Below are 13010 nucleotides of genomic sequence, written 5' to 3' on the forward strand. Positions count from 1 at the left end.
CGTGATGTTTCCACCTTTAGTTAGTTTGGATGAGCGCTGTGATGAAGTTAGGAGGCTCTACAAAAGACTACTTCCACATCCCCAAAATAATCATTCATGCTACTAGTAAAGTCATTCATCAATTTGATTGTCTATAAACTGAGTGTTGTAGTTTGCAATTTCATTGAATCATTTTGGAATACTGATACAGGAGATACAATGAAATAATTACTCATCCTTTAAAAATAAGGAAAACGCTAAACACTCCGAGGATTCTCGTCATTTTACACAATAACCTCGACCTCAATACTAATTTAATCAGTTATTACTAGTTTAACTCGAGATATTCATTCTGAACAGTACTTCAAATCATAGTCAAGATCAGTTGAGGTCGTTAAAAACTTTGACCCAAATAAAATACTAAAATTTGAACATTTAACAATATTAAAATTGTCAAACAGATTAACTCCTTTTCTTATTTTTCTGATAAAATAAAACTGATTGCATTTAGAACAAGTAAAGGAACAGCGAACATTTGGTCAATAATTGATAAGACACCTACAATACTGAAACCAACTTAAATTTTCATTTATTCTTGAGAAAGAATGAGAAGGATTGTCCTCCTAATAAAGCATATTGATAAAAGGCTATCATCAAATATTAAGGGCAAGAGAAAATATGGCATCGCCGGTGAAATATTTCACTCTGGAGCGGCTGCAAGTACTACAAATACAATGGTTGCATGGTTCGCAAACTAATCAAACTCCTACAATATAAACTGCAGACATTAACTAGCAAAAAATAATAAAAATTATATATGATCGATCACAGAGGTAGTTGGTCAATCAAAGAGTTCCCATTGGGTTAGGACTGCAGGAGAGGACTCAAAGGTCTCCCACTTGGTGGTTACAACCACAGCTTCTACTCTCTCCTTCCCATTTGATTCCTTCAGCACATCTAATGTTTCCACACACTTCTGCACTCTCTTTCCCTGCATTCCATGTTTTTTTCATTTAATCCGTATTTAATTTAAAAAATTATAACAAGAATCTTCACAACATATACGTACCTCAGAATCCTTCTTTCCAGCACATGCATCGCCTTCTGCAGGAATGCTATCTAATTTGACAGCTTGTCTCATTAACATTTCGATCAACGTCGTGATCTGCAGCTCTGCTACTTTATTACCATTTGCAATTGATTTCTCAATTATACAGACCTAAGACCCAAATGCATGCACGAAGCAATAAGGTAAAACAAATAATAATCTAAACTTGTTTTTGTTCTATATTCAGCTGCATTAATTAATATTTATATATGCATCTAGTTAACTGATAAAGGCATTTGTATGATCTAATCGCGTGAATATTCACAAGGTGGAGATCAACAAGAAAATATTTAAATTTGTTATAGTGAAAATTCAAATTTTCTCCCAAAGAAAAAAAAAAAAAGAGAATTCATATTTAAATTAAGGTTGATATTTATCAAATAATTCGCATTTTCAGTGTCATGTGAATATATTGACATAATAATTATAATACAATTTCGATCCATTCGTGATAAAATTTCTTGTACCTACACTTGTTAGATTGAGTGTAGAATCCAGATGAACTATTTGGACGCCACCGTTGCCAGCGGAACGATAGCGACGCTGATAGAAAATTCTTACCCAAGGTTTGGTTGTAAATCATAATTGTTTCAGACCCAATTTGAGTTAGACATTTTCTCACCCACCTTTCCCTTCTTTATTACCACTATTATTACCCATAGGCCATCGAGCTATATATTGGTTCATGCAACGTGTTTTCTTAATGTTGTATTTATAATTAATTATGCTAATTAATAATACTTTATACTCCATAACTACGTACAGAGCATTTTGACTCACCTGCTCCGCCAGTCTATCTACCTCCGCGGACACGTCGTCGATCAACCGATGAATGGCCTGGATCTTGGCGTTCCTGCGCATCTCAATCAGCCTTCTTTCTTTGCTTTCTGGATCCTCGATTAAGATGACCTTCGACCGGTCTTTCACTCCGCAAGTGTCTAAATACTCGCCATTTTCTCTATCTTTTCCTCTGAAAATCAGCCGCTGTTCGCCGGGCTCCAGCCCCGTTTCCACCGCCAGAAGCTTCTTCAGTTCACCTACCAAATTAAAACTCGCACCAAAATTAAATATGCTGTAATCAACTGATTAAGAAACGAAACAGATTGTAGTTTCCGAACCAAAATTACCGAAAGTTGATTGTGAATTGGCAGAGATCTGATAGCGAGCGGCGCCATAAGCCACTCGAATGCGTAAATTTGGCGGAGCAATAAGTTGAGAGTTGTCGCTTCTTTTCTGCACCAGCATTCCGCCGGGCCGCATCTCCCACTCCACCTCTTCTTCATTGGGATCAGAGGCCTGGACTCCGTTCCGTGTAGCGTTGAACTGAAATCTACGTTTCATCATCTTCCCATGCACAGACTATAATTGTTATAGAAAGGGTTCAACCTGAGTTTGGCGCCGTACAGTACCTGAAGAAGCAAATATTATTATATATAGATATTAGGATGAGGCGTTTGGTTGGAAGACTAAACGTAACGGAAATGAATGGGATTTGGGCGAATGAGAAAAGGGAGGGCGAAAGGGTCCGGTCCCGTCAGTTGTAGTAGTGACAGCTAATGCAGAGAGAGAGAGAGGGAGAGGGGTTGCCGACAATCCAAGTAAATATCCAACTCAAGACATATATAATTCATTGCTATTGCTTTTGATGGAGATGATGTTTTGGATTGGGCCATTACAAATGTAGGCCCGCCTTAACCTTTTTGTTTTTCACATCCTTTCCTCAAATAATTAAACATGAATGAGCCTGCAAATATTCTTATCAAATCAATTTCATATAAATATAATTATGTTATTAATTATTTTTCTTAAATTAAACACTAAATTACTTAATAATATATTACATTTATCATATAATTAATTCAAACTGACCAAACTCCATCAATACTATATAACTTTTCCATCACTAGAAATAAATGTTGTAAGGACATCCTCTTTCATTCTACTTATTTAGGGAAGATTTTATAAAGATATCTGAATTTCAGTAATTAGAGTTTTTGTCATATATATTTAACTTTGAATGAAAATTGAAAATAATCGACATGAATATTATTCTAAAAATTGACCATACTGTTCGCTGGTGACGGAATATATTCACCAATACCTCATTTATTTTAAGTATAAAAATAATTGAGTGACAGGATAAATTTAAATTAAATGTACGATAAAAAGTCCAAAATTAATTATAGATGGTCTACTTTGATATATTATTTAATCCAATATTTACTTAGGCTTATAACCCAATTTTGAATAAAAAATTTATATATGTCCTTCAAATTATAACATGAAATTTTGAATAACTCAACTCACCTAGCATTACAATAATTAGTAGTGGATTTGATCTCCATCCTACAATATGAACAGCCCACTAAGTTGGAGATTTGATCTTCTTTTGAACCCATGAGAACGATTGAAGCTCATCTTTAACCTCACCAACTCATCAGCAAACCATATCAGAAGAGCCGAATGGATGCGTTCCAAATGGGGCGTATATAATTCATTGTTTATACATGATTGTTCAATATCATTTTGAATCTACCTACTTTAACTCCCACTTAAATTTTCATCTCACCTACAAAACTTGTGTTACATGGTGAGTATTAATTTATAATGCACGATTCTGCAATAATTATTAATCATTTATTTCTGCTTAAAATAGTAAAATATTAGTAGTAATTAAAAATCATAACAAATATTCTAATAGCTTAAACCGTGTCAAATATTGATCAATCATACTTAAAAATCTATGTCTACATGAATCATGCTATACTGTGCTTCAATCAATCGTACCAAGCCTCTATTTTTTATTTTTTCTTGGGTTAAAGGTTTACATTAAACTGCGTAAATAACAGACTAAACATCAACTTCCCACCGTGCCTACCTTGATTAATAGGATAAGCATGATTATTGGTGAAATTATACTTTTAATTTCATAGAATAAAGGTTTAATACTCTTAGTTTTATGTTTCATTGAATTTCTAAAATAATTTAAAAATTAAAAAAAACTCGATATATTTAGTCCTTAAATCCGGTAGAGCATATGACTAAATATGTTGATTTTTTTTTAACTTTACGATTATTTTAAAAATTGTATAAAATAGATGACTAAATAAATTGACTTATTTTAATTTTGAGATTATTTCAAAAATCTCATAGAGCGGCGGACTAAAAATGTTAAACCTATAGAATTAAAAATATAATTTTGGCCACGATTATAACACTGGTTATAATAAATTTCAAAAGTACTTATTTATCTTTATTTTTCTCTCACTATTTTCAAAATACAAAATTAAACACTTCAAAAACAAAATCAAACATAATGATTTGTTTCTGAAATAGATCATGATACTAATGAATGTTGGAAAGAACAAATGGTTGTCATGACGTACAAATTTCATTATAGAATATTTTTCGTGAGGATGAATATTGACATATATATATAATAGATTGGAGGAAAGAGATACGTATCTTTACAACTATTAATTTAATCCATTGCGGGAACAAAAATATTAGAATAACACACGCATGTGCATACCAAGATGGAGAATTTGATTGATCTAATATTTCATTTTTCAATAAGAAAATTGAAAACTTTTTCCCACATCGAATTAGATTATATATATGCTCGATTAATTATAACATAAATATTTATTGTACTCTCAATTAAAAAAAAAAAAGAAGAAAAAGAATAAATTCTAGCCACTCATCAATCACGGTGTTCAGCTGCGAAACGACCACGGTCATTATCTAAAGAAAGAGGGACCTTCTCTGGTCACTGACACCATCTTTATTCGATTGATCGAAGCAAGAGCACCAAGTTTAGTTGGAGAAGATGATCTTTTTTTAAATATATTTAAATATTTTATTCATATTTAATAAATAAAAATAAGATAAATATTTGATATTGAATTTGACCGTTAACTCAAATTTTAAACTAAATGGAATTTGAACCATTGAATTATGTACTGAATCTGGACATTTGATTGAAAATTTAATGAAATCTAGCCGTTGATCTATTTTTTTGCAAATTTAACCATTAAATGTATAATAAAAAAGATATAACGATTCATAAATTAAAATATAAGATTAATTTATTGTTGAAAATTACAGTCCAATCGTAATGAGGGCGAGTGTGCTACACCTGCAAAGCCAATGGGGTTGTTTGCTATGTTTTGAGTATTATAAGAGGAGTTTTTAATGTTTTATTTTTTACAGGGAGATGTTTTGAACATTTTCAATAACATAGGCGATGAATTTCATTTTACCGTCTATTCTATTAATGCACCAAAAGAAACATTATGTTAAAATAATTAATTAGGAACAAATTAACAAAGATGCAAAATACTTATATATAGACAGTTGTAATATATACACGATCAGTAGAGTCAGGAATTTTGGCCAATGAAGTCTAGTTTAGTTGGCAAAGTTGAGGCCCCATGACCTCGAAGGTCATGCGTTTGCACTCCACCTTATGCGGTGAGATGTTGTAATACTCCACCTTTTGCAGTGAGATGTTGTAATAGTTTGTTAGATATTGATATCCAATAAATATATGTTGGTATATAAATTTACTTTTATATTAATTTTTTATTTATTTTTTGTCTCAATTGAACGTATTCGTTAATTTGAATTTTTAATGTTTGAATCTATCTAAATTTAACTTAAAAGTATCGAATATATGTAATTTATCGAATAATATAATAAATTACATATATTGTATAAATAAAAGAAACAAATTTATATATATATATATATATATATATGTGCCTACCACATTGCTTGTAAATCTAGAAGAAAATTTCTAATTACGTGTTTGTAATGAAGTAAAATAATTAATGAAAATGGACCGTATAAAGTGATTAAATGTTATTTGTTTACGTAATGAAGCATAAGGCTAATACATTGTATGTGTCGTATGGATATACAAGGGTGTTCACAGTGCGATTTTAATTTTTTAAAAAAATTATTTTTAATTTGAATCATCGTTGACGATTTTATAAAATAATTTTTTAAATTATTATTTTCAAAATTAAAATTAAAAGTGCAATTTCGGGCGATTTTAATAGTTAGGGTAAATTATATTACATCCCCTGTATTTTGGTAAAATGGTGTGAAATTTCCCTATAATAATTTAATGGGAAAAATAAAATCTGTGTTTTATAAAATATAACAAAAAATCCCCTCTTCACTAAAAGAAAGGGAGTGGCTCAGACTCGTCTTTTCTGTGTGAGTGGGCTTTATTTTTCGTCTTTCTAGGATTACTTTAAGTATGTAAATGTCCATTTTGTCCATTTATTCATATTTAAATACATTCTAAATTGATTTGTTTATATATATATTGCTATATATTGAATTAATTTATATTATTTATTGAGCTCAAATATATTACAATAAATTATATTTAGTATGAAATATATAAATTTAAATATAAAAAAAACTAAATAATATATAATTTTTAATTTAAAAAATAATACAAATTTAATATTGTAAATTATTTTTAAATTAAGAATTCATTTTAAATTTAATTTAAATATAAATACACCTAAACAGTATACAAAATAAGTGTTTGTATGTAACTAACAAAAAAGACCAACACTATGCACCATAAACCGTTAACACTCTCCACATGCATGCAACTTTAAATAGATTAAAATATAATAACATATATAGTAATCTAAAAAGAAAATACTTAGGTCATAATTGGTACGTAGAAATGGAGTGGGAATAGAATTGACATTCCCAAATATATTTCTATATATGTGATTGGTATATAAGTAAGGAAAGGAATTAGTCATTTCAAAAGAATCCTTATTCTCTTAGGAAAGGGGAAAAATGCAAGCAACCCCCTTGTGATATCGTAAATGAGCAAATTACCCCCTTATGAAAAAATAAATAGCGATTTACCTCCCTATATTTTTTAAAATATAATAATTTACCCCCCTATATTTTTTAAAATGAAGTAATCTACCTTCCTATATAAGGAGGTAAATTGCTTTATTTTAAAAAGTATAGGGAGGTAAATTACTATATTTTTTTCATAGGGGGGTAATATGCTCATTTTTAATATCATAGGGGGATAAATTGCTATTCACCCCTTAGCAAAGGGATTAGTGATTCCATCTAAAAAAGCATGCTATTAGCTATTCCTATGAGCTTGGGAATGGAAATTTTTTTTCTTGATAAAAATTATCTTTGTGATTACATTATATAAGACATTAATATTTTTTGGATGTATTTTATCGAGTATGATTCTTTTTATTAATTCAAAATATTATTTTGAATTAATAAATATGGGGAACAAAATTTAATTTATTGATTTTGATATTTAGTTTTAATTATTATTAATTTAAAATATTTTTTATCCGAGTATTGAGGCATAATTGTAAATGCATTGTGATTAAATAGATTAATTCATTTGGTTGTTCAAACTTATATAACTTTTTTTTGCAGAAAATACTATCTATGTGTAGATTCGATCAATAAATTATTTCGTGAGTAAATAAATAAATCTTCTAATATGTTCTTTTCTAATAACATATAAGATATTTTATAAATTGCTTATAACTTTCTATAAGTAATTTTCTAAAATATTACTATTATACAATGCACTCAACATATTAATATATTTATTTATGTATATATATATATATATATATATATAGTTTTAAAAGGCAACATAAATCAATTGCACATTGGTATGATCACAAATGTGTTACAACCAATATGTGATAGAACATTCATGGAAAGATGTTACAATATAATATTGGTACTGGTCGGTGCATGCTATTAATATTGTTGCAATAAGTAAACTGGAAAACTAATATTGAAGGGTTTAAAGCATATCAATTGCTATATACTTTGGACTAGATGTATATTTGTTACCCTAACTTAGGTGGATTGGTGTTTTGTCCTTTAATTTTATAGTGTAGTATTTTGTATTTTAGTTCTATAAATTTTAAATTTTTTGGATTTCATTTTTTTCTTGTTGGAGTTCACCTTCACAAGTTAAAAGAGCGAACTCCAACAAAAAAGGGGATTGAAATCCCAAAAATTAAAAGATATAGGACTAAAATGTTGCTTTAAAAAGTTAAAGGACAAAATGCTGACAAAATTGATCAAATAGGAACAGTATACCCACGTTACTTGAGATAGACATTCATTTTTCTCATACGAAGGGTGAATTTCAATGAAAAAATGACAGAAATCGTTAAAAGTAAAAATACGATGGATCAAAGTATTATTCTAAAAAAATAAAAATACCGAATAACTTATGTGCAAGACTAAAAAAGTATATAAGTAAAGTAGATTCATGGTCAAATTTGCTATTTTATCTAGAAAATCTTTTCCATCCATAATTCATTAGGAGAAGTGTATGTGAACCTGGCTCGACAGTAGCCTAGTCTATATACAAATTTCAAGTTTTTGGCTTTTCCAAATAGTTTGGATTATTAAATTTGGAACTTACAATTTCAAATTATTTGGAACTATTTTTTTTTTTTTTTTTTTCAATCGACCTAATATGAAGGTATTTGATTTTTTCATCATATTTTTTCTTATATCAAAATTCTTCTATTTAAGTACAAACCTCATCAAGTTAGAGGATTTTCGTAATTTCCTGTTAAGATCATCAAATTTTGGCTAAACCCAAATAAATGTAGTAAATGTTGGAGAAAGAAAATAAAAATATAATATAACAGGAAATATGACAACAATAATTATAAGGTCTCCTCAAGTCTATACCACAAAGTCAGAGATTCCATCCACCTCCTCAGTTTCTCCTCTATATATGTGTTACCTATCCAATAGTAGTGCTCCTAATTACCACTAAACATAGACCCTAATTACATACCAACTCGTCCTCCTCATCGATCTCATTCAACTGTTACCAACTGAAAGTTCCTTCTCAGTGGTAGCTGATTAAAAGAAGAATATCGATCTCTTGTTTCCGGATCCAAACAGATTCATGGGCAGCATTCAGAACCAAGAATCCCACCATGGAAGCTCCGCAGGAACCATTAGACCTCTGGACCCCGAAGAATTCAGAAGGCAAGGCCATTTAGTCATAGACTTTCTTGCTGACTATTACAACAATGTCGAAAAATATCCTGTCCGTAGCCAAGTCGAACCGGGCTATCTCAAGAAACGGATGCCCGAATCCGCTCCATATGACCCGGAACCCATTGAAGAAATCCTTCGTGATGTTCAGAAGGATATTGTTCCGGGCATTACACATTGGCAGAGCCCCAGCTATTTTGCTTACTTCCCGGCCAGCGGAAGCATTGCTGGATTTCTTGGAGAAATTCTTGGAATTGGCTTCAACATTGTTGGATTCAACTGGATGTCGTCCCCCGCCGCCACCGAGCTCGAGAGCATCGTCATGGATTGGCTCGGGAAAATGCTTAAGCTTCCTGCCAAGTTCTTGTTCTCCGGCGGCGGTGGTGGCGTTTTGCAGGGCACCACCTGTGAGGCCATACTGTGCACGGTGGTCGCCGCCAGGGATCAGATGCTCAAGAAGATTGGCAGAGAAAACATCAACAAATTAGTCGTCTACGGATCGGATCAAACCCACTCCGCATTGCAGAAGGCAGCTCAGATTGCGGGAATCAACCCCAATAATTTCCGCGCAATCGCAACCACAAAAGATAATGCATTTGGATTAACAGCAGAGGCTTTCCGGGCTGCAGTTGAGTCAGATATTGAATCCGGACTGGTGCCACTATTCCTATGCGCCACCATTGGAACGACGTCATCCACCGCCGTGGATCCACTCGCGCCGCTGTGTGAGGTGGCGCAGGAGTACGGAATCTGGGTGCACGTCGACGCGGCGTACGCGGGGAGCGTTTGCATTTGTCCGGAGTATCGTCATTACCTGGACGGAATAGAGAACGCGAACTCGTTCAGCTTGAACGCACACAAATGGTTCTTAACAACTCTGGATTGCTGCTGTCTGTGGGTGAAAGACCCGAGCGCGCTGGTGAAAACTCTGTCAACATATCCAGAATATCTGAGAAACAAAGCCTCCGAAACGAAGCAGGTGGTGGACTACAAAGACTGGCAAATCACTCTCAGCCGCCGCTTCCGCTCGCTCAAACTCTGGTTGGTCCTCCGTAGCTACGGTATCGCCAACTTGAGGAAATTCCTGCGCAGCCACGTGAAAATGGCTCAGGACTTCGAAGGGCTGATAGAAATGGACAAGCGGTTCCAAGTGGTGGTGCCGAGAAAATTCGCCACCGTGTGCTTCCGCATGTCGCCGTCGGAGATCGGCGGAAACCACGAGAGTGTGACCAGGGAGGAAGCAGCAAATAATTTCAACGCCAAACTGCTGGAGTCGATAAACGAATCGGGTAAGATTTACATGACCCACGCGGTAATTGGGGGAGTATACGTGATGCGGTTCGCAGTAGGGGCGAGTCTCACCGAAAACTGGCACGTGATTTTGGCCTGGAAGGTGGTGCAGGAGCATGCAAATGCGCTGCTAACGACGCCGTGAACGGAGGAGGCATGAACTTCCTCTCAGCCTCGTCAATTACGTACCCCGCAAACTTTATTCTGCATGCAATATACTGTTCTTGTCGTTATTGTTGTTAATTATAGGGCAAAAGACAATTTTCGTCCCACAACTATAGGCCATTTTCGTTTTAGTCCCGTAAGTATCTAGGGTTTCAATTTGGTCCCGTAAAACTGAAAAATTCGCAATTTCAGTCCAAATTTCGCCGGAAAATTTTGTGGGTCGCCGGAAAAGGTCACATGCGATGCATGTGACTTTTAAAATTGGGGGCTCGATCCTGATTGGCTGGAGAAGCTGATGTGGCGCATATGTGGAAATTAAAAAAAAAAAAAAAACGACTGAAAAATCGCCCGCCAATCGCCGCCACCTTCTCTCTTCAATTCCGCCGCCGTTACTTGGAATTTCTGGCCACCACATATACCATTCGATTCCCCACATCAAGGAGAACAAAACCCCTCAACCAATTTTGAGATCCCACCACGACAGCGACTGGGCTTTGAAATTGACCGCCGCGGACAATTCCTGTCGATTCGCCGGCGACAGGACGACCCACGATCGCGGATTGGTACCATTGGATTCGTCTCCTCACTGCGGTTTTAATGGGACTAGTCTCATCCATTTTCATCAACTAGGTGCAAAGATCCATCGTTTTGAAGATTTCGGTCGTCGTCCGCCGCGACTGCATCTTCCGCCAGCGTATTCTCCTTCGTCCGAACGAACCACCTGCTCGGAATACCATCGTTGAACGCCTCTCATTCTGGCGAATCTTTTGAGACCAGTCCCATCGATTTTGGTCACCTCTGTGCAAAGATTTGACGAAAGCCATCCTCCGCCTTTGCCGACGGTCGCGAGCTCGATTTTTGTCGTTTTTTTTTTTTAATTTCCACGTATGCGCCACATATGCGCCACATCAGCTTCTCCAGCCAATCAAGATCGAGCCCCCAATTTTAAAAGTCACATGCATCGCATGTGACTTTTTCCGGCGACCCACAAAATTTTCCGGCGAAATTTGGACTGAAATTGCGAATTTTTCAGTTTTACGGGACCAAATTGAAACCCTAGATACTTACGAGACTAAAACGAAAATGGCCTATAGCTGTGGGACGAAAATTGTCTTTTGCCCTTAATTATATATGTTCCCTGAAATTTGCCAATATTTGGCGAATTAAAAATAAGTATATTTTATTTTGTTTCGAGAAGAAAAATAAATAATTTCTTGATGATCTTAATTAATTATAAATCACTTGTTTAAATGAAAAGATTATTGTTTAGTATGTATGTTTTAACCATTACTAATAAAAGTGAAACTAATTGCGACTAAAAAAGTATTATCAATTATCAAATACTTTGTTCCTAATGTTAATTAGTTTCGAAATTCAAAATCCATTTCCCTCGATTATAAAGTCTCTAATCACGTACCAGAAAATTTAATTTTCTTTCTAATTTTTGTTGCTATTGGTATAATTTACTTCTTATATATATATATATATTATATTGTGTTTATGATTGATCTAGTTAGGAAAATTCGGATTTGGTTAGACATAAATTAATTATATGACAAATATATTATACTTCTGTGTAATTCGTGTATAATTATAGAAAAATGACTTATTATAGTACAAATGTATCATACTTACGATGTAATTGATTTGGTTCAATCAACTTGATTTGACTAAGAATTTTTCACTGACTAACTATTATAACTAGAGTAGTTTATTAATATTATTGACCTAAAAAATGAACTTTTGAAGCTTCAGGGTTTTAAAATCAATATTTTTCATTTTTTTAAAATAAGAGTTAAAGTTAGAAGACAATATATATATATGGTATATGGTTATACTTGTGTGGTGCAACAAGTATGTAATCTACAAACAACTTCTATCAATCAAGATATTTTTTAAATAATCACAATAGTTAATATCATGTATTTATTATATGTACAATGGTTATACTTGTGTTTACTATACAAAGTTTAATTAAATTATTGTCAATTGTATGATGATTTTTATAATACAATCTACCTACTTTCAAATTACCAATAATCATAAAAAATTAAACTGAAATTGAACTTGAAACAAGAAGGGTGCTTTTGCGATTATGTATATTTTACAATTATTTTTTATGGGCATTTTTTGTCCGACAAAGTAGCCAGAGTTCTACTAAAAAGACGAGATTAAAAAAAGGATTTGAACCATTATTGCAAACACAGGAATTAAAATAAAAATTACCCACTATTACTCTTTGTACCTTTCACATTTATTGTTGCTGTACATTCAAATTAGTCTTGATATCTATTTATTTTTTTTAAAAAAATCTGCGTATAAGCATTTTTCTGAGCTGTTTTAATCTTTCTCGAACGTAAGTCTTTAATTACAAAAAAAGAGAATAATTTAAAATCTTGAATTTAAACACTTGGGT

At 33.0% G+C, this 13010-nt stretch overlaps 2 protein-coding genes across 2 annotated transcripts; one reads left to right on the forward strand and one right to left on the reverse strand.

Annotated features, from left to right (window-relative positions):
- Positions 1–658: 658 nt before the first annotated feature.
- LOC105167276 (BAG family molecular chaperone regulator 2) lies at positions 659–2658 on the reverse strand. Its single transcript, XM_088883223.1, has 4 exons — positions 2215–2658; positions 1868–2124; positions 1049–1198; positions 659–970 (listed from the first exon to the last, which is right to left on the reverse strand). Exons 1-4 carry the CDS (start codon positions 2429–2431, stop codon positions 821–823), a joined length of 774 nt encoding a protein of 257 aa, XP_088739349.1. The 5' UTR covers positions 2432–2658; the 3' UTR covers positions 659–820.
- A 6257-nt stretch (positions 2659–8915) lies between these two features.
- LOC105167277 (tyrosine decarboxylase-like) lies at positions 8916–10764 on the forward strand. The gene has a single exon (XM_011086923.3). The coding sequence runs from the start codon at positions 9048–9050 to the stop codon at positions 10572–10574; it is 1527 nt and encodes a 508-aa protein (XP_011085225.1). The 5' UTR covers positions 8916–9047; the 3' UTR covers positions 10575–10764.
- Positions 10765–13010: the final 2246 nt, after the last annotated feature.

The sequence above is a fragment of the Sesamum indicum genome, linkage group LG8 (assembly GCF_026168435.1).
Source record: "Sesamum indicum cultivar Baizhima isolate 11 linkage group LG8, ASM2616843v1, whole genome shotgun sequence".
Classification (NCBI taxonomy): Eukaryota; Viridiplantae; Streptophyta; class Magnoliopsida; order Lamiales; family Pedaliaceae; genus Sesamum; species Sesamum indicum.